The sequence below is a fragment of the Phaseolus vulgaris genome, chromosome 10 (genome assembly GCF_000499845.2).
Source record: "Phaseolus vulgaris cultivar G19833 chromosome 10, P. vulgaris v2.0, whole genome shotgun sequence".
In the NCBI taxonomy this organism is placed as follows: domain Eukaryota; kingdom Viridiplantae; phylum Streptophyta; class Magnoliopsida; order Fabales; family Fabaceae; genus Phaseolus; species Phaseolus vulgaris.
Genome location: NC_023750.2, coordinates 43,009,513 through 43,028,633, shown reverse-complemented (window position 1 = coordinate 43,028,633; position 19,121 = coordinate 43,009,513). Strand labels below are relative to the sequence as shown.

General features: G+C 35.9%; 4 protein-coding genes and 1 long non-coding RNA gene across 6 annotated transcripts; 2 read left to right on the top strand and 3 right to left on the bottom strand.

Moving 5' to 3' along the window:
• The first annotated feature begins 120 nt into the window (after positions 1 to 120).
• On the top strand, positions 121 to 2,074 carry LOC137819444 (mitochondrial arginine transporter BAC2-like). The gene is made up of 2 exons (XM_068623299.1): positions 121 to 689; positions 1,250 to 2,074. Exons 1-2 carry the CDS (start codon positions 456 to 458, stop codon positions 1,925 to 1,927), a joined length of 912 nt encoding a protein of 303 aa, XP_068479400.1. The 5' UTR covers positions 121 to 455; the 3' UTR covers positions 1,928 to 2,074.
• Positions 2,075 to 3,348: 1,274 nt separating this feature from the next.
• On the top strand, positions 3,349 to 8,073 carry LOC137818494 (kinesin-like protein KIN-13B). The gene is made up of 12 exons (XM_068621951.1): positions 3,349 to 3,629; positions 3,789 to 3,986; positions 4,072 to 4,221; positions 4,475 to 4,576; positions 4,940 to 5,017; positions 5,120 to 5,201; positions 5,538 to 5,697; positions 5,954 to 6,256; positions 6,389 to 6,607; positions 6,755 to 7,103; positions 7,180 to 7,245; positions 7,689 to 8,073. Exons 1-12 carry the CDS (start codon positions 3,504 to 3,506, stop codon positions 7,866 to 7,868), a joined length of 2,013 nt encoding a protein of 670 aa, XP_068478052.1. The 5' UTR covers positions 3,349 to 3,503; the 3' UTR covers positions 7,869 to 8,073.
• On the bottom strand, positions 5,883 to 9,157 carry LOC137818495 (uncharacterized). The gene is made up of 3 exons (XR_011082080.1): positions 8,598 to 9,157; positions 6,816 to 6,891; positions 5,883 to 6,695 (listed from the first exon to the last, which is right to left on the bottom strand). It is a non-coding gene; the product is annotated as an uncharacterized lncRNA (long non-coding RNA).
• A 1,200-nt stretch (positions 9,158 to 10,357) lies between these two features.
• On the bottom strand, positions 10,358 to 11,465 carry LOC137818173 (uncharacterized). 2 transcript variants are annotated; one of them, XR_011082042.1, is made up of 2 exons: positions 10,573 to 11,465; positions 10,358 to 10,478 (listed from the first exon to the last, which is right to left on the bottom strand). XR_011082042.1 is itself a non-coding variant. In XM_068621435.1 (1 exon), the coding sequence occupies exon 1, from the start codon at positions 11,316 to 11,318 to the stop codon at positions 10,671 to 10,673; it is 648 nt and encodes a 215-aa protein (XP_068477536.1). In that variant the 5' UTR covers positions 11,319 to 11,465; the 3' UTR covers positions 10,501 to 10,670. The 2 variants fall into 2 exon arrangements, 1 of the variants encoding a protein (XP_068477536.1); XM_068621435.1 differs by lacking the exon at positions 10,358 to 10,478 and having other exon boundaries at positions 10,501 to 11,465.
• Positions 11,466 to 12,909: 1,444 nt separating this feature from the next.
• On the bottom strand, positions 12,910 to 18,551 carry LOC137818172 (uncharacterized). The gene is made up of 9 exons (XM_068621434.1): positions 18,304 to 18,551; positions 17,556 to 18,167; positions 17,346 to 17,434; positions 16,714 to 17,067; positions 16,029 to 16,325; positions 15,675 to 15,920; positions 15,350 to 15,571; positions 14,673 to 15,243; positions 12,910 to 13,861 (listed from the first exon to the last, which is right to left on the bottom strand). Exons 1-9 carry the CDS (start codon positions 18,434 to 18,436, stop codon positions 13,653 to 13,655), a joined length of 2,733 nt encoding a protein of 910 aa, XP_068477535.1. The 5' UTR covers positions 18,437 to 18,551; the 3' UTR covers positions 12,910 to 13,652.
• Between the last annotated feature and the right edge of the window lie 570 nt (positions 18,552 to 19,121).

Genomic DNA, 19,121 nt, shown 5'->3' with positions numbered 1-19,121 from the left:
CACATGGGTCGTGCCAAAAATTTTCCACGCGTAAACTATGTATTGGTAACTACGTAGATTGATTGGTGGGACACTTTTCTTGCACTGCAAAAATAGCAAACAAAATTGCCACCGCTGGCATTTGTTTTGGCCTACATTCAAAAGGTGAGGTCGAAGTTCTCTGGTATTTTTCCATCTCACAACAATGGGAAGGTGAAAAATGTTCCCATCATAAACTTTATACATATTTTGGGTTTGCCAAACTACAGAAAAACTCCATGGCTGGTTCCATTTTCAGGATTCGTGAAGCAAAGGAGAAAACCAGCATAGCTCAGTGTTATTGTAATAATAATTCCATTTGAAAGTGTCAGTGTAGTTGTGTTTGATCTTAGCCATCTGGGTACGTGATTTTGAGTTGTGGGAGGTTGTGAAAAATCTCATGGTGAGGGTGGTTTGAGGAATGAAAGGAGAAGATTATGGATTTTTGGCCAGAATTTCTTGCAAGCAGTTCGGGAAGAGAGTTTGTAGCAGGTGGGTTTGGAGGCATTGCTGGTATAATTTCAGGTTATCCACTTGACACTCTCCGCATCAGATTACAGGACACAAAAAATGGCTCTGCTTTCGCCATCTTTAGGCACATGGTGTTTAGGGAAGGACCAACTTCTTTGTACCGCGGCATGGGCGCACCACTAGCCTCTGTTACTTTTCAGGTCATTTTGCTCTCATTCATCAACTTGTGTTTCTCTCTTTTACATGCATAAATTTTCATTTACATGCTCATATCATGTACCCTCATAAATTGCAGATTGCAGTTGAGTTCATGTGTTTATCGTAATTTTCAATTTATCTTTTGGAATTTGATTGACTAGAGATTACAATATTTCATCTTTTAAAAAGTGGACGCAAATCTAACTTTACAAATCAGTTTTATGAGGTTGAAATAGACTTAAAATACAATTCTTAATATAGTATCAGTCATTTAAAGTAGATCCTACGGGAGTTTGTTGAGTCTATTATATCCTCTGTGCATGAGTTGGTAGCTCGACGTGATGGTGTGTTAACGATCTCGACTAAAAATTAAGATATTTATCCTATGCAAGCCTTAGGCTTATAAACGAGTTGAATTAAGCCTAAGATCCTATTCTTAACAGTATCTTATCTCAATTTTACAAGTTTGGTACAGCCTTAGGATTCATTGTTTCCTTTTACTTACTAAGTGCATATGAATTTGAAGGTTTCAAATTGATTTTCATTCGTTTCATGGTGGCAGAATGCAATGGTGTTCCAAACGTACGCGGTTCTGTCAAGGGCATTTGACACACCCGTTTCTCCCAAAGACCCTGCATCCTACAAGGGTGTTGCATTAGGAGGAACAGGTACTGGGGCACTCCAAAGTCTATTGCTTTCCCCTGTCGAGTTGATCAAAATTCAACTTCAGCTGCTGAAGGAAGGCCACATGACAGAATCCACAAAGGGTCCCATGAAGCTGGCCAAAAAGATTTGGAGAAAAGAAGGGCTTCGAGGCATTTATCGAGGACTTGGTGTCACTGTGCTGAGGGATGGACCCTCTCATGGTTTATACTTTTGGACATATGAGTACATGAGGGAATGGTTACACCCTGGTTGCAGAAAAAATGGTGAAGAAAGTTTGAACACTATGTTAGTAGCTGGAGGATTAGCAGGGGTGACTAGTTGGATCAGTTGCTACCCTTTTGATGTTGTGAAGACTAGATTACAGGCTCAAACACCCTCTTCTCTCAAGTACAAAGGCATTGTAGATTGTTTCAAAAAGAGTGTTAAAGAAGAAGGATACAGTGTTCTATGGCGGGGTTTAGGAACTGCAATTACCAGAGCTTTCCTCGTAAATGGGGTCATATTTTCTGCTTATGAGGTTACACTAAGATTACTGTTTAACAATGGAAGTATTCAAATGAAAGAAACTCTTTAGGAGAAACACCAATTCAGTAGCAGCTGAAAAACACCCTGTGATTTTCAACAACTCATCACAGATATTCTATTCGTGATATTCATTAGACGATCTCTTAAAATGTTATACTTGAATACACATTAATTATCAATTGTATATTATACACTAGACCATTCCAACTACACGTTTAAGCACTTGTAAAATTTTCATTCTTGTTATGTTTTGCAGGTAACTAGTTAAACTTTATGGTCTTTTAAAATATAAAGTGTAACTTATTATTGTATATAAAGGAGATGAAAGCGTAAATTTGTAAACTATTTAGAGTAACTTGTTAAATTTTCCTAATACTCCTTATTTTTTTTTTTCTACAACTCCATATTTTTTTTTAATTTAAACAATACCCTTTTTAGTATGATAGAGAATGTGGTGATTTTTCTTCATTGTCAAGAAAAATGTCAAAGGCAATGAATCTTCTTATCAACCTTCTCACACACTAAAATGATGAAATTGGTCTATAGAGAAGAATATAAATGGTACGACTATAAGAGATATATAGGAATGCAAATGTGTAACTATGATTATTTAAGAATGTAAAATTATGCATCTTTTAGAATTATTTAAAATTTTAAAAAGAGTTAAAATTGAATTTTTTTACAAATTAATATGGAGGTTGAGAGTGAGGTATAAATAATACACCCTTTGATGGCTGTATTTTTTTTATTCTCTTTTGTGGTAATAGTTGGTATTACTTATTACATCTAACAACTTAATGGGCTTTTATATTGGATAGTCCCACTACAATTATGAAATTCTTTTTGTCATTATTATTAGATAATTAATTTTTGAACTTGCATGATTTCTTCCTACACTTCATTGAGTGTTAAAAAAATAAAAAAAAACGCTCATACTTTAGAGTTTTATAATGCGTAGTTGTGTAACCTAAAATTTATTTTCATATTTAAAAAATATTATAAATTATACAATTTAAAATATATTTTTAGATGCAGATTTTTTTCACACTAAAAATGTTTATAAAAATAGGAAAAAGAATTGCCTTATTATTATATTTTATAATGAAAGAGTAAATGAATGGAATGACCATTAATCTGAAGGTGATGGTTCCCTTGATTCTGAAAAAAAAGTACATTTTTGGTACACCTAACCCAATCCAACCCTCAAATAAAAAGCCCAGAAACGTGGTCGTTTCCATCCACCAACAAGCGCAGTCCATTATTGTCAAAATCCAACCCCTTTTTTCACACATAACAAAAAAAAGGACACGTGGCAGGATCCGAGAGAGCCCCGAAAGGTTGCAGCATTTTGAATGCGAAGGAGCCAAGCGCGCAACGATAAACTCAGAGAAAAGCCGCGGGGGGCCCCACCCACGTGCGAGACGGTGGAAGATGATAGGACAACTTAAAGAAAAAGAAAAGAACACGCTCTACGTCGTCGTTTCAACGTTCCACACGTGCCTCTTCGTCCTCCAGATTCAATTCAAAAATATTCAAAGCCTGTTAAGTTTGTTTGTTTGTTCTCCACTCACATTATCATTCTTCACTACGCTCCTCGTTCAAGTTTCTCTCCTTCTCATCGGAATATGAACAGACAGGGGCAGAGATCCGGTGCGACGGGGGTGCACCATAACCGCCAGCACTCCGAACACTATCTCGATGCTTCTTCCAAGTGGTTCAACTCCTCCTCCAATCACATTCCTCCTCTTCAGGTTTCTTACTGTTCCTGTTTCGCGTTTTTTTACCGCAACGTTCAACTACTTCACTCCGAATTTAATATATCTAATAATGAATCATTGGACGCATTTATTGTTCGCAACAACCGCTCGTTGGAAGCTGATTTTTGAACTGCGATCCGTTTTGACTTGCAGGACTACAATTCGTACGGTGGCGGAGGCAGAATGTACCGGAACAACGTGCAGAAGAGCTTCAGTGAGTACTGTATGGATCCGTTAACGCCTCCTCGTAGTTACACCGTTAAGAAAAACGGCGACGAGGACGATTCTCCTCGCGATTTCAGCCCTGGCCTGTTGGATCTCCACTCGTTCGATACGGAGCTTCTTCCTCAGGTTTATTTATTTTCGTTTTTCGTTGCAATTGTTGTTGAATGTTTTTGTTCGGTTTTGCTTCAATTATTTGCTTGTGATTTGGTAGATTCCGTCCTCGAACGCGTATGATTTCGAGCCTTACATTTTCGGCAAACAAACTGGCAGAGCTCGTGCTGCTACTGATAACTACGTGTCCAATAGTCTTGCTGCCGCAGAGAATGTGAAATCCAGCAATGTAGCTAAGATTAAAGTCGTGGTATGTTCTTGTTTTGCGCACTCAATATTAAATGAGAAACGTTATTAGTGCAATAAATTGTTCTTCAAATCTCACAACTACGCGAGGGAAAGAAAGTACCGTGGGATATAATAGCCAATGCAATAAAGAGAGATAGAGACAGAAAATGTTGACCGTTTGCTATTGAGTTTGGAGGCTCTTACTTGAAAACTGCATTTGTCTTTGCTTGAATTTTGGTTTTGTTCTGACATTGGTAACTTGCTACTTTATGCAGGTTCGCAAGAGACCGCTTAATAAGAAGGAGACAGCAAAGCATGAGGAGGATATTATAGACACAGTTTCAAATTCTTTAACCGTGCACGAGACCAAACTTAAGGTGAGTGTAGTAATCAATGGAAGTCGTGATATTGAGAAATAGGATATTTTAATTGTCTTTTATGTTGAAAAAAATTGATTGAGCAGTTTAGAATGAGTTGTGAGAACTATGAAATAGAGAATGAAGTTGCCTATGAAGTATTTCGTTGATATTTCTAAATCTTTCTCTTGGTGCATTTGGAATGCTTGGTATGAATATGGTGTACTTAGAAAGACAAGCAATGTTGTTGAGTGTAAACCCCGCACAGACTATAATTGTCAGTGTTTATTTATAGATAATTGTTCAAGCTTGATCTATCCATCTATCTATCCATTTATAGTAAATGTTTTCATTTGAGCATTTTAAAATTTAAATGCTTTACAGGTTGATCTAACTCAATATGTCGAGAAGCATGAATTTGTTTTTGATGCTGTTTTGGATGAAGAGGTTACAAATGATGAGGTAACTAGCTATAATGCAGTTAAATGTTTAGTTGAAAGAATAAATGGACAAATACATAGCCCAACCTATCTGACTTTATTTTTAACCTTTTGATTTCGTTAGGTGTATCGTGAAACTGTGGAGCCCATAGTTCCAATAATATTTCAACGCACTAAGGCGACTTGCTTTGCATATGGCCAAACAGGTGATAGCAGCTTGTCGAATTTGATTAATTATGTGTTTGCCAATTTCCCGAGTTTAAATCTCCTTTTATTGACTTCTTTTTCTCTTACAACTGTAGATGGTCATCTATTTGAACCGTTATCATTTGTAGTTTAAAGTAATTAGTAATCTGATAGATATCCCCAAATGGTTACGTTATGTCTACACTTGTACTATATCGAAAAGAAATGTTTGAACACTTAATGGTAATTCACCTGTGGGTGTTAAAGCTGAAGTGACTTTATTGCCTGCACTATTACTGTCTTTTTTCTATTAGTATATTATTTTGTGAACTTCGCATAATTTTCTTCTTGTGTAGGAAGTGGAAAAACTTACACAATGAAGCCACTGCCTCTTAAAGCATCAAGGGACATCTTGAGATTGATGCATCATAACTACAGGAGTCAGGGATTTCAGTTGTTTGTGAGTTTCTTTGAAATATATGGTGGGAAGCTTTACGATCTCCTTAATGATCGAAAGTGAGTCATTTGATCTTTCTTGTATGCACCTGTGGTCTCTATATTCTTTAGGTGTAGGATTTTGTCATAATTATAGGTTGAGTTAAAGAGGGGGATGCATTGATCTTTTCACAAGTCTCGTAAACGTTTTGCAGATGAAAGAATAACAGTCTTTGTATCAATCAATTATTGATGAAAAACTCAAATTAAAGCTTTGGAAATGCTATATTCTAGCTTTGCTTGGATCTTTAATTTCAATAATACTGTGCATCTACAGAAAACTGTGCATGAGGGAGGATGGTAAGCAACAAGTTTGCATTGTTGGTTTGCAAGAGTACCAAGTATCGGATGTAGAGACCATCAAGGAACTGATTGAGCAAGGAAATGCCACAAGAAGTACTGGCACCACAGGTGCAAATGAGGAGTCTTCACGGTCACATGCAATTCTTCAGCTTGCTATCAAGAGATCTGTTGATGGAAATGTATCCAAGCCTCCTCGTGTTGTTGGGAAGCTCTCCTTCATAGATCTTGCTGGAAGTGAACGTGGAGCAGATACCACAGATAATGACAAACAGACAAGGTATGTCTCAAGGAGAAGCTAAAGTGATATTGTTGATGACATATTATATTAATGATATATGGGATTTTCTCTTCTTAGCCTTAATAAATTTGTCTGTTTGGTCGGGTGTTCCAAATTATATATGGAATGCAGAATAGAAGGTGCTGAGATCAATAAGAGCTTGCTCGCCTTAAAGGAATGCATAAGAGCTCTAGATAATGACCAAGGACACATCCCATTCAGAGGCAGTAAATTGACTGAAGTTCTGAGGGATTCATTTGTTGGTGATTCTCGCACTGTTATGATATCATGCATATCACCAAGTTCCGGTTCTTGTGAACATACTCTGAATACATTAAGATATGCTGACAGGTAACAATGAAATTTCAACCAACCAAACAGTAACTTTCTGTCGTTGATTTTCCACCTCCCTGCAAACCATTCATTCATTCTGCAACCACTGTCATGTACCAAACGAAAGCTTTTAATTTGGCTGTTACACAATATATGAAAATGCAGGGTAAAAAGCTTATCAAAAGGAAACAATTCTAAGAAGGACGTATTGTCTTCAAATTTGAACCTCAAAGAATCAATTTCCATTCCCTTGTCTTCTGTTAACACATATGCCTACGAGGATCGCGCAACTGATACATGGCCTGAAGAAAAAGACGGGGATGAGTTTAGTCCTCCTGAAGATTACTATGAACAGGTGAAACCATCATGGAAGAAAAATGGAAAAATAGAGCTATATGGTGCAACAGATGACAAATTTAAGAAACCCCCTAATGGCCAGATTAAATGGAAGGACATCCCAAAAGTTGAATCTAAACCAGTACAGTCAGATGATGGTTTAAATGCCCTCTTACAGGTAAAGTATACTACTCGGAAAATGACTTTTCATACTTACAAAACCTAGAGTAAATGCATATATATCATAATTTCAGGAAGAAGAAGACCTTGTAAATGCTCACCGGAAACAAGTGGAGGAGACCATGAATATTGTTAGAGAGGTATTTAAATTGACTCTGTTTTTCCTTTTGACATTTTATTTGTTTTCATAATTTTATGGCCATTACGTAACCGTGACATTTTTAAAACCTTTGAAACTTGTGAGTTGTTTGTGACTATCTGTGAGTAACTTTATAAAAATTGGTGAGTCATTCAAAAACATGGCTTCTCCTAATCCAGTGTTGAAAATTAACTTGTTTTTAAATTTAAATAATGGGGGGTGTAACAAGGATCAAAGACTAGATCACATATTAATAAAGGCTCACATTAATCAATTCTCCAGAAGTTTAAGCTGGCGGGCACATGAATATACACACACAATAAAAAATGTTTTTTTTTTTTTTTATATTTAACAACATTTAAAATTGGGCACCAAATTTCAGTATGTTGAAATATAATATCTTATTGCATGCAGCGAATATTAATATATGGTTTACACATGCAGGAAATGAACCTCTTGGTTGAAGCAGACAAACCAGGTAATCAGCTGGATGATTATATAGCAAAACTAAATGCCATTCTGTCTCAGAAGGCAGCTGGCATCATGCAGTTACAAACCCGTTTAACTCATTTCCAGAAACGTTTAAAGGAGCATAGCGTTTTGGCTTCATCCGCTGGTTACTAATTTAAATCCCACTTCTGAGGTTAAGTGGAGTCATTCATAATCATGGCCAAAGGTTTGGAATAGCCTCTTGTGAAAAGGATTTTTTTTTTTAAATTTTTTAAACCCTAAATTTGATTGGAAGTTTTCATGAGGGAGTGGTGTATTCATCTCCCTTGTTTGGAAGTTAAGCTTATAAATAATATAAATTACAAATTTAATTCAAACACCACCCTTGTAATTTTCGTTACTTTGTTACTTTCTTTCTTGAGAAAGTAGTTCATGACTACATTTTTGGTAATTCTATTAATTTTTACAAAAAAAATTAACAGTCAGTTTTTTAAGAAAAAATATATATCTTGAATTCCAATTAATAATATTTTTTTTTACACTAACTATCATGAATGTGCAACTCTTCTATTTTAAAAATTTAAAACTTATAATACCAAAAGTTTTTTATTCTTGAATGACAACATTTTTTTCAATATATAATACAAAAACATATTAAAATGTTTAATTAATATTAGGTGTTAACACTGTCCGGAGAAGTTTGTTGTTGAATGCCATAGAAGTTCCCACGGCTACTTTATGTATGGTAAAAATATTATACAATCTTATATTTATCATATCTGTTCTCCTAAATTGAACTATAACTTATTGAATTGAAAAACATATTTAGTCCATAAAGTACTTCAGTTAAAAGTAAATAAAATATTTATACAATTCAATTAGAATAATTCATTTTGGCCTTACCTTCGTCTGCATTAAATCTGTGTCCCTTCTCTTTCTTACCCTTCTTATTCCTTCCTTTATTCCAACTTTCTTCGCCCTAGGTCTCAGAGCTTTTTCCGATCGGCGCCGTCACGTCTCACCGGCGGACCTTCTCCGAACACTAAAAACCACGTTGGCGGCAGTTTAAACATAATCGCTGAAAATAATTGTGGGTTGCAAACTACAGTAAATAACTTGGTGGTGACTCAGAATCAGAGAACTAAACAGTGAAAATATTTCTAAGTTAATATTTTTGGATTATGAACAAAGGAACTTCCCGAGGTCATCGTCATTTTACTTATCTCAGTCACTGTCCACTTCAACCATCGGGTGGTGAATGGTGGATGGAGGGAAGTGATTGTACGGTGTGACCGCAGAAGTTGCTCCGCTGCCAGAGATTTTTCCAGTCATGGGTTTATGAAAACAAAGAAGGTGCTGCTACGAGAAGAACGTCCACCATAACATTCTGAAGATTAGATAAATCGAAGGGCTATTATTTGTGTTACAGCAAAAACCTCGTGCAAAAGTGGGTCACTGTAGCCGTGCCCATAGTTGAAAGTTTGAAAGTTATAAGTTAGAATTAAAAACTAATTATATTGAATAAGATTAACTAATTGATCAATAGAATGAAAAAAATAGTAAATAGATTTTTAAATGCATTAGTCAGGGTAAAAATGAAAAAAAGTGCTACCAAGTGTGATTTGTTAGAAAATTAAATTGAGGTAAATTTAACTGAAATTAATTTTTTTAAGTTAATTGGTACTTTAAGTGAAGCTTGTTAAAATTTTCAAGTAATGATAAATTTGGGATAAAATAATTAAGTTAAAGAAGCTGAAAATGGAACAATCATTCGCCCAAAAATGTTTTTCCTGTGAAGTAACGAACTCAGTACATTTGATCTTATATTTTTTATTCGAGTTTGGTTTTTTAAATTTTAAAAGTTTTATTTTAATTTTTATGACATTGTTATTAGATTAAGTTGATAATCGTTTCCTTAGTTTACTACACTTACATCAACTTAATGACGTGTAAAATGTATTCTTGTACCCGCACAACCAAATGTGAATGTCATCGGAAACAAAATTTTGAGCATATGCTATACACTTCACATTTTTTATACAATCATATTATAATTCTTAATATTATTATTTTAATACTTTTCATATTATTTAATTTTAAATTTACTATTTATTATATATATTTCTTTTTAATCCATCACATAAAAAATTATATACTATTATGAAACACATAGATTCAAAGAAAGAGTTATTGCGGAAGGAGACCAATGGTAAAGCCACAAACAATGAAATTGGTTCTTTATCATGCTCCATACTGCTTCATCTAATGAATGTCAAATGTCAATAATTTATTTCTCCAGGACCCCATGCCTAAGCTCATCCACATATCTCAGTCACAATTGACAAGACTTCATGTGGTCTCAAACAAGCACCAAATGTTTTAGAAGCTGTTATAATGTTGAAGAAAGAGAGAAAGGAAAGGAGAGACACAGAGATGTTAACTCTGTTTACTAAAATTACACCATGGAGTTTGAATTCTACAAGTTTATTTGTAAAAAAAATACGTGTATGCAGAAGAGATTTCACTCCTCTGAATCAGATAAGAATTGGCTATAAATCATACATATATATATATATATATGTTCATATTTATACAGAACATATGAATACAATTTTTTAACAGAATACGTTACATTGCCATTGTCAATTGTAAATCTGAAATAGGTGGAAAGTAAAAAAATATGATTGTGTTTTCTGGCACAGATAACTAAACAAAAGCACCATTATTATGATCCAAGTACGCTTGAGAGATGGGGCAATTTGCAAACAAGAAAGTTAGATTCCTCTGCAGTAAGAAGAAATCAGTATTATGCACGAACAATGTGGATTATTGAAACAAGGAACAATGTGGATTATTGAAGCAATAAACAGATAGTAACCTGAAAGAAAAGAAAGCTGGGAATAGTGGGAGTTAAACTAAACGGACTCATTAATTTCCTATAAGCTGTTGAACTTGCAATGTGGCTAACTGGCAACCTTATCTGAACCGGATTGAACCAAGTCTTTCCTTTGAGGGCTTGATGCTGCTGCTGGCACAGGGCTGTGAAACAGATAACTCTGACTGAATGTTCATGAAAAAGTTGTCCACAATATCTACATAGACAGGGCTCTTAAGGCGAGAATAGTAATGCAGTGCCTCTTCCATGTCTAGTACATGTTCTAGATCACCCGCATCCACCATATCCATTGCCTTCATCTTTTGTGCTAAAACATGAACTTTCTTGTTCATGTTTTGTGATTTTAAGTCCTCTTTTTTTTTGAGGTGTGAGCTTCCTTTCTTCTTCTTCTTCTCTTGTGCTCTCTCCTCAATCTTGCTCTTTTGCGGCCTTTGCTTAGCAAAACGAACGAAGCTTTCAGTGCATGAAGCAGCTCCCATTGCTGACCTGGACCTGCTGTTGTTACCATACATGTTTATTCTGTTGAGATCAGTCTGCAGCAGATCATAAAACTCATTGTAAAATTGGTCGTTTCTGTGAGCTCTTGCATTGCCAATTCTACAAAGGAATGGATTGAAGGAAAGAGATCTGGGAAGCTTTTGGTACTCTCCAAAGAAGAAAGACAAGAAATTTTGGAAGCTTTTGTGAAAGAAGACCTTGGTCTTGCGAAAGGTTTGTCTTAGCTGCATTTGTGGTTCTACTGTGAAAGGGAGTGACTTTCTCTTTTCCAGGTGGCTCTCCACCTTGAGGGGAAGTCATAGTTATATGTTCTCCAATTTTGTCCACATTCAGATTTTCAAAATTATGAGATGTGCGGCTGGTAACTGGCTTATTAATAAGGTCACCAAAAAAACAAAACCAATGTGTTTCCTCCGGCTAGCTTACAACTCTACCATTTTGTCTACGGCATCTCATGTTCTTTGTCCCTTTCAAACCCCTTCCCCTTCCCTCCCAGGTCGTGACTATATGGGTAAGTTGGTAAGATGAAAAAAAGATCAGGTAATTACCTCTCTTGGGTTAAAGATATTTGAAGAAGAGATTATGAGCCTTTGGACTTGTCTTCTTTTGACAAAGAGCTGTTAAAAAGTCCTGCAGATTAAGATGGAAAGCTAATGAGAGTGGGTGACTAAAAGATTAAGTGTCGGTTCAGGAAATCAGGTAGCCCTCAATTGAGTTTTTTGGAGGTCTATGTGCTAGCTTTGTCATGCAACTATATTTTAACTTTTTGGTACTACAGTAAAAAAATTAATGCCCCTCAAAAGCGGATTCAGACATTGCTTTTAACAGAAAATTCGGTATGTGTCACTGAGAATAATTAATGGTACACATGCTCATCATTCCAGAAACGGAATCTGTAAGGAGTCAATTTGTTGGGAACTGGATTAGAAAGTGGAAGAATGAAAAGAAAGATGGTAATCATGGTATTTCCTGATTGTGAAAGGACAGAAAATGGGAGAGAGAATTCTTTCCAGGTTCCCTTCACAGATGATTTTCATTTTATAAATAGCAAAACTCAATTCTGATACAAGACAGAATGCCTGTACCCCTACATCCTCCTCATATTTTTCTGCCCCTCAAATCCCCTCTAACTGACCAACCCTTCTACTAAATATATTAATCGTCATAACCTAGCTCCTAACTCCTAACATAATCTGTACGAAGTCCAGTTTAGCTCCAAAGGTTGCAACATTTGCAAATGAAGTTTACAAATTTTTTCAACAAAAACCGAAGTGACATAAGGATGGAAATCCTATGCGGTTAATTTTCAACTGCAAACCTGACATCTATCACTAGGCTTCTAAGGAAGAAAACTTTGTAATTTTGTAAGAAATAGGTTCATGGTCCCCAATCTATAGTCATGCTACAGTGAGAAGAGTGCATTCCATTTGCTGCACTGGGGCCATACAGGGCACTTGCCAGTGTTTTAATTCTTTCACCCACCTCGGTACAGAATTATAAAATTAAAGCAACAAAGCTTGCGTGAGGTTGGAACGTACCTGTTGTTTTCTCAAAAATGTTATATGCCCTGTGAAGAAAGCAACTGACTTTGGAAGCATAAACACAGGCAATACTCGTGAGACTGATTAAAAGCTACCAATGTGTAACTACTAATAAATTATTTCAAGGTCTGCGAACCCTTGAGATGTTCAAATTAGACCTAGTGTTGATGACCAGTAAGGAACCTTTTACAAAGTATTAGATATGTATTGTTTTTTATTTACAAAAGAATATGTAGTGCTTTGCTCAAAATCCCATGCGGATAAAGAAATGGATGGAAACTGATACAAATTATCCATGATTCATTGTGAACCAAAAAGAAGCAGGCTAAAGATCAGACATGTAAAACAAGTGTACTTGCCCTTGAGTCCAGGATCGCATACTTTAGGCTTGAAAGCCAAAAGAAAGCTGCAGCCGCATCAAATCACTCACATTGAATGGGAAATCCAACGTGTTTAGGTCACACTCTTTTCTTGGACACAATATGCCAGTAGATGATTCTAGCTATGAACCATACATGGTAATGAAAGTCATATTAATTTCTAATACATACCCATTTTACAAATAATAGGATCAGATAGGGTTCATTAGTCCCTACAAGTACATTTTAAGGGGATTGTCCACTGGTATTTTAAAAGAACGGATAGTTAGCAGTCCTAGAATCCAATGGTTCTAATAAGTGTAGATGATGTTTGATATTCCTTTTTCGTCATAATAACACAACTTTAGGCCTGAGTTTTCTGCAGTCCTAAAACTGACTCCAGAGAACCCGAGATAAAATGAAAAATAGAAGAATACTCAGACTTCCATAAGAAAAAAATGTATAGCACTCAATAGTATAACGGCAATCTTTGTAGGTTTGCATGCATAGTCAGATGAATAAGTGTATCTATCACGTGCTCTGATGATGAAAACGAGTCAATTACGCAAACTAGAGTTGGGCAAATTTGGATTTGGTAACTCATATTTGTATCTTGTGCTAACTTGAACTGTTTATAGTCTGCTAACAGGATCAGCTAAAGGGACTATAGGCTGCATGTCTTTTTCAGTTTGAAAAACTGATGCAACGACCTATGTACCTCACCATAGTTAATAGAAGAAACAAGACGATCTTTTATCCACTCCGGGAGCTTGGTGACTGGGTGAGCCAAACTCCGTTTTGAGGAATCAGATGCATATCTCGTGTCAACCAACAAAATTGCTGCATAGTCATTAATGTGACGGATAGCTCTACCTGAAATAAACATATTTATCATGAAATATTAGGCTAAAACCCGTTAACATGTGCACAATTTGCAGGTACAGATTGCACAACAGACAGAAAATCTCCTAATATATAGAACCTGGGTTTCTTCATTTAAGTCAAAATTAGACTTAAACTTATTTTAGTCCCTTACTATCGTAATTGTACGATTTTTGTCTCATTCCAATAGTGACGATTAGATCTCTTAAGCTTTCTACCATTTACAATTAAGCCCCTCCATGGATTGCACCAAATATTTGATAAAATAAACGAACAAGACAAATTAGGTATGACTTGACAATGAGTAAATAAATATGCATCAGCTAAAAAAACACAACTAAACAACGTTGACCTAAAAAATATATCTTCCGACGTCCTTGACCAAATTGTCCTGTTGAAGATTCTTGTAGCACATTCTTGTTTATGTGACAATAAAGACCAACAAAAGAACTGTCTTTCATTATAAGCAAACTAATACATAAATACTGGATTGGATGTAATCAAAATGGAGCAACCTTCTTTTAAATGAAAGAAAGCTAAAAAACTCGATTGATGCAATTGGAACCGAGAAATAAAAAGCACACAACATATGGGGAGCTAAGCATGCAATTAAGCCAAAAAATTAACTACAACACATCTTGACTTGAGTCTTGAGAGTCCAATCTTAATTTTTAAATAAATAATTTAAACCAAAAATATCCCTTGAAAAGTGGTCTATAGCAAAACAATGCTCAACCTCATATGGATCTACAATCCACAGAAATATCATTTAGGGGGGTTACTGTAAGTTGTAAGTACGCACCTATTGATTGATTTACAGCTTTCATGCAGAGATTCTCATAGTACTCTTTTCCTCTGTGAGTGCAACTTCTTAAGATGTCAAAACCACCTTCAACATGTTTACTGTATAAATCATAACTGGTAGAAACGCTAGAATTCTCAAGCTTTAAATTTTGAAAACGATCAATGTGCTTTATCCTCTCTAACAACTCTATATCAGATGGGCTAGCATAGGGTAGTCCAACCATGACTACACATCGGCCCATCCCATCACTTAAGTTGATCCCTTCGGATAACTTCGCACCAACAACGGCAAGGAGTATTGCACCACTATAAGATGCTTGGTTTACTTCTGAATTCGTACTCGATAGTGTATAAATGGTATCTTTATATTCCTTGAGAACGGATTCAACGTCCATGTTATTTCTAGGCTCCCTAAAGACACGCTTCCTCTTTGTAATCCTTTCAAGGATACCAGATGATTCCCAATGCTCATATACACTATTTTCATAATCAAAAGAAGGGAAGAAGACAACAATTCCTTCCGGAACCACAGTCACCAGATTACACAGCAAAAGGCCCAGTTCTCGTATCTATAAAAGCACAAGATGCAGCACAATCAGTCATTTCCCACAATTAGTATTTCATTAAATTAGACTGGAGAATGGAGAATGATAGATGGAACAATGACCCACTCACCATGTCTGGTGAGCTCCTGGAGCTGAAGCTAAAATTAAAGGTGCGTCCAGTAGGCCCCCGTGCAAGAGCAATTGGCATAATGCTATCTGGAGGGACAATATGCCCGCATGAAAAGAAATGCAGCTGGTTTGGTGGTAACCATGGAAAGAGTCTCTCCCTAGTCTCTTCTATAGGTCGTAGTGTTCCCCCTACTAATACAACGGCATGTGCTTCATCTACAATCTAGAGAAAGTTTCCTAGTTATTTTCTTCTTCGTCCATCTGTTCGGAAGAGAAACTTACAGCTAAAAAATCTTTTCTAATTAAGACAACAGTATCAGGCAAACCTCAGAAAAAATCTTCTCTCCACTAAGCATAACATACTTTATATATCCTCCTTGCTTCTTGAGGCTCGTTAACCTGGACCTGGAAATTATTATCCTTCCATCACCATCATTGTTTGTCAGTGATAGTAATATGTTAGCTAAGGCCTGGAAAGCAGATAGACAACTTCCCTCTTCAGCATGTTCCCTGATCTTATGGTGTGCTGGTATCTTCTCCAAGGTAGCCAACTTCTCTCCATAACCACTAACCTGGAAAATTAAGAAAACTTTCATATCAAAACGGCAACACAACATTCAGAAGAAGCATAGTGTGGCATTCTCACAAAGAAAATGTATAAATTACGTTGCAAGATTCACCTTGTGCATGATATTACTTTCCTTAATATATTTCAACAATTTGACCAAGTTGATATTGTCTATATTTTGTTCGAATAAAAAATCATTGATGGCCATAGTAAAATCGGAGGCGATACTTGAAGCTTGAGCTAAATCACAGCAAGAATCTATGAGATTTCCATCTTTATCATCAAGTAGTACTCGGAGAAAAGCTTGAGTGAGGACCATGAGAGTTTGAATGTATCTCCGATTAGTAGGTCCCAAAAGATTCCTGAATCTCCCAAAGTACTGTTCCAAATGGTTGTGCACAGTCTCCAGCTGTAAAAAGTAGAGGACAACCATATAATAATTGACGGAAAATTAAACATCCCAAATATGGGTGTAAACAAGATTTAACTTTCATGATGTCTAATGTCTTCAACTAAAGCAACTGTAATTGCCAGATCAATTATCCATAATCATTAGTTTCCCTTTGTTTCATTGGCTTTCCAGACCAATCACCTAAACTAAAATATTGACTTCACTCAGATGATTGGGAAGGCAATGCTGATAGAGTTCTTAGGTTAGGTTGTAGTAAATAGTAACAACCTTGTGGCAAAAAGGACTCAAAAATGCCTATACAAAAGCTAACTGCGACTCTCTAACAGCTTTTAAAAGACACTGGAAAAATTTCAAATCAAGGTTAAGATAGAAATGAAAATCATACCTGTGAAAAAGTAATTTTGGAATCATACATGTCGATGAGTGAATCAGCTAAATTATGAGCCTCGTCTATTATAACAATATTGGATTTCAAATTCAGGCCGAGTGCATCACGAGATGATTTAGACAGAAGAGATTGATATGGTAGGACAACAAGATCAGCTCTTCGAACCATGCTTCTAGAGCCATAGTATGGACAAGTTCCCATAGTTCTTCCAAGATTAGCAAGATCTTCAATATCCAAGGGTCTTTGTTGAAATACCTCATTCCTAAATTCTTGTTGAACTCTATGTTTTGTAAGCATTGGGCAGCCAGAGGTGGCCTTTCTTCTGCGTATCCCTGCACCTACTTTTAAGTTCTGCAAGTCAGATCCACCATTGTTCAAGAGATGTTACTGTCCACAATCCTTCCTTCTTTATTCAATTTCAAAAGATTTTACTAACTCTAGGCAGTGAATACCAAGATATATACTTATCAGCTCAACTAGACATTGAACATGGAAGATAACAATTAGGCTAAATTAAGAACGACTGAGTAAAGAATACGGAGCTAAATCACAAATACCATCCGCCATAATTAAAACAAAAAAGTGTCAAACCATTCTCAATATTAAGCATGTCATTTTTTCAGGCACACCTTAACTTTTGTCGCACCATTTTTCTTTTTCTTCTGAAGTTCCAAGCATCGCTCGTTTATGCGTGTAGAGCTTCCAAGTGCAACTACCTCTGCAAAGCATGCAACAAATCATACGTAAAATATAATCCCATCTGCAGCTACATCCGCTTCAACAATTGAAATAGAAAGGACAGAAAGAAAAGGAGTATCATAGTGAAGCAATCTCTAAACCTTCATTAATGCAAAGATTTTTCCTGGAGCCTAAACTCACAACCTTCATCTCTTTGGCAAAGACCGTCCTCCTCAGCTCCTTTATGAACTGCGAAAGCTGTGAATGAGTTCTACTACAGAAATAAACCTTCAACTTCTTCTCCTCCTCTTCCTCCTCGCTAGACTCATCTTCACTAGAGGAACTAAAGGAGGTTTTAACAGTCTTCCTCTTGGAAATCACACTCCCTGGCCCTCCCTCATCTTCACTCTCGTATTCCTCCAATAAAAACTCCTTATCAATACCATCCACTGCATCAATTTTCGTTTGCATACTCTCACACCCCTTCTCCTCTCCACCACCCATAACCATAAAATCCTTACGAATTTCCGTACTCTTTTTACTATTATGAGATTTTCCCCACACAGACCCGCGCTTTTCTTTCTTCTTATTATTCTCCACTTTGTTGACGACAAAGTCCCTCATCCAATCAGGTTCCTCATCTGAACCAACTCCGCCGCCACCGCCACCACTGCCACCCCCTGGATTCTCATCACAAACTGCCTCCTCTTGTAGCCTCCGATCCAGCACCCATTGCAAGGCACTACAAATCACACTCATGGTCTTCCCTGTGCCTGCTCCAACATACATAATGTCCAATCACACACTCATTTTAGCATGACAAATGCTAACCTAACCGAATCCAATAAAGCAACCTTAATTTGAATTACAACACGAAAATTGAAGAAATGGAAGTTAGTTAGAACTGACCAGTTGGGCTTTCCAACATAGAGACGCCTCCTTGGTTGAGAGATTGATACAAGCTGTTCATGAAATCAATCTGAATGGAGTAGGGTTCGAAAGGAAAACCTGGGAATTTTGGCGCTCCTTCTTCATCCACCATTTTCGTGTGCCTTTCGCGTACCAGCAATTGCGATTTTCTTTTTATTTCCCTTTTGGCGGGAACATAACTTCACCCTTTTTTACACTGCTGTATAACTTGCTTATGTATATTCATACAACATTTCTCTTTCTTCAATACATTCTCTTCCGATACGGTTATTATACTATTATACGACTCAAGTTAATTTAAATACACATTCATCTCTTAATTTATTTGTCAAGATTTTTTATAAAAATAAAATAATAACGAAATTCAAAAATTCTTAATTTATTTATCGAGATTTTTTATAAAAATAAAATGATAACGGAACTCAAAAATTCTAAAATAATAATACTTTAAACACAGGAATTGATAATGTTATCTCAACTAATCTTACTCTCCTCTACTTTCTTCAAGGGTCAGGGTGTAGAAAATAATTTTGCTTTAAAATTTGTTAAAAAATTATAGTAATGATAAATTTGATAAAAAAATCTTTATAAAATGTGTTTTTCAATGAAAGGAATATGCATAGTTCAAAGCGAAACAAAACTAGCTCTATATAAATTATAACAAGTATTTATAAATAAAAAATTGGTTTTTTTTTGTCTAAGATAGTGTAATTTTTTTTACGAATTTCTGAAAATGAAAAAAAAAAATCCCAACTTGAAATAAGCTTTCTGAATTCTAAAATCGCAACACATGTAAA

Bases quoted from the DNA above. Each gene is read 5' to 3' on its own strand.
- LOC137818173 (XM_068621435.1), bottom strand. From the start codon at position 11,318: ATGCAGCTAAGACAAACCTTTCGCAAGACCAAGGTCTTCTTTCACAAA.
- LOC137819444 (XM_068623299.1), top strand. From the start codon at position 456: ATGGATTTTTGGCCAGAATTTCTTGCAAGCAGTTCGGGAAGAGAGTTT. The intron at 690-1,249 runs GTCATTTTGCTC...TCATGGTGGCAG, and splicing joins TAGCCTCTGTTACTTTTCAG to AATGCAATGGTGTTCCAAAC.
- LOC137818172 (XM_068621434.1), bottom strand. From the start codon at position 18,436: ATGGTGGATGAAGAAGGAGCGCCAAAATTCCCAGGTTTTCCTTTCGAA. The intron at 15,572-15,674 runs GTTTGCCTGATA...AACTTTCTCTAG, and splicing joins GAGAGAAGATTTTTTCTGAG to ATTGTAGATGAAGCACATGC. The intron at 13,862-14,672 runs GTGCGTACTTAC...TGTTTATTTCAG, and splicing joins AGCTGTAAATCAATCAATAG to GTAGAGCTATCCGTCACATT.
- LOC137818494 (XM_068621951.1), top strand. From the start codon at position 3,504: ATGAACAGACAGGGGCAGAGATCCGGTGCGACGGGGGTGCACCATAAC. The intron at 5,698-5,953 runs GTGAGTCATTTG...GTGCATCTACAG, and splicing joins GATCTCCTTAATGATCGAAA to AAAACTGTGCATGAGGGAGG. The intron at 7,246-7,688 runs GTATTTAAATTG...TTACACATGCAG, and splicing joins CCATGAATATTGTTAGAGAG to GAAATGAACCTCTTGGTTGA.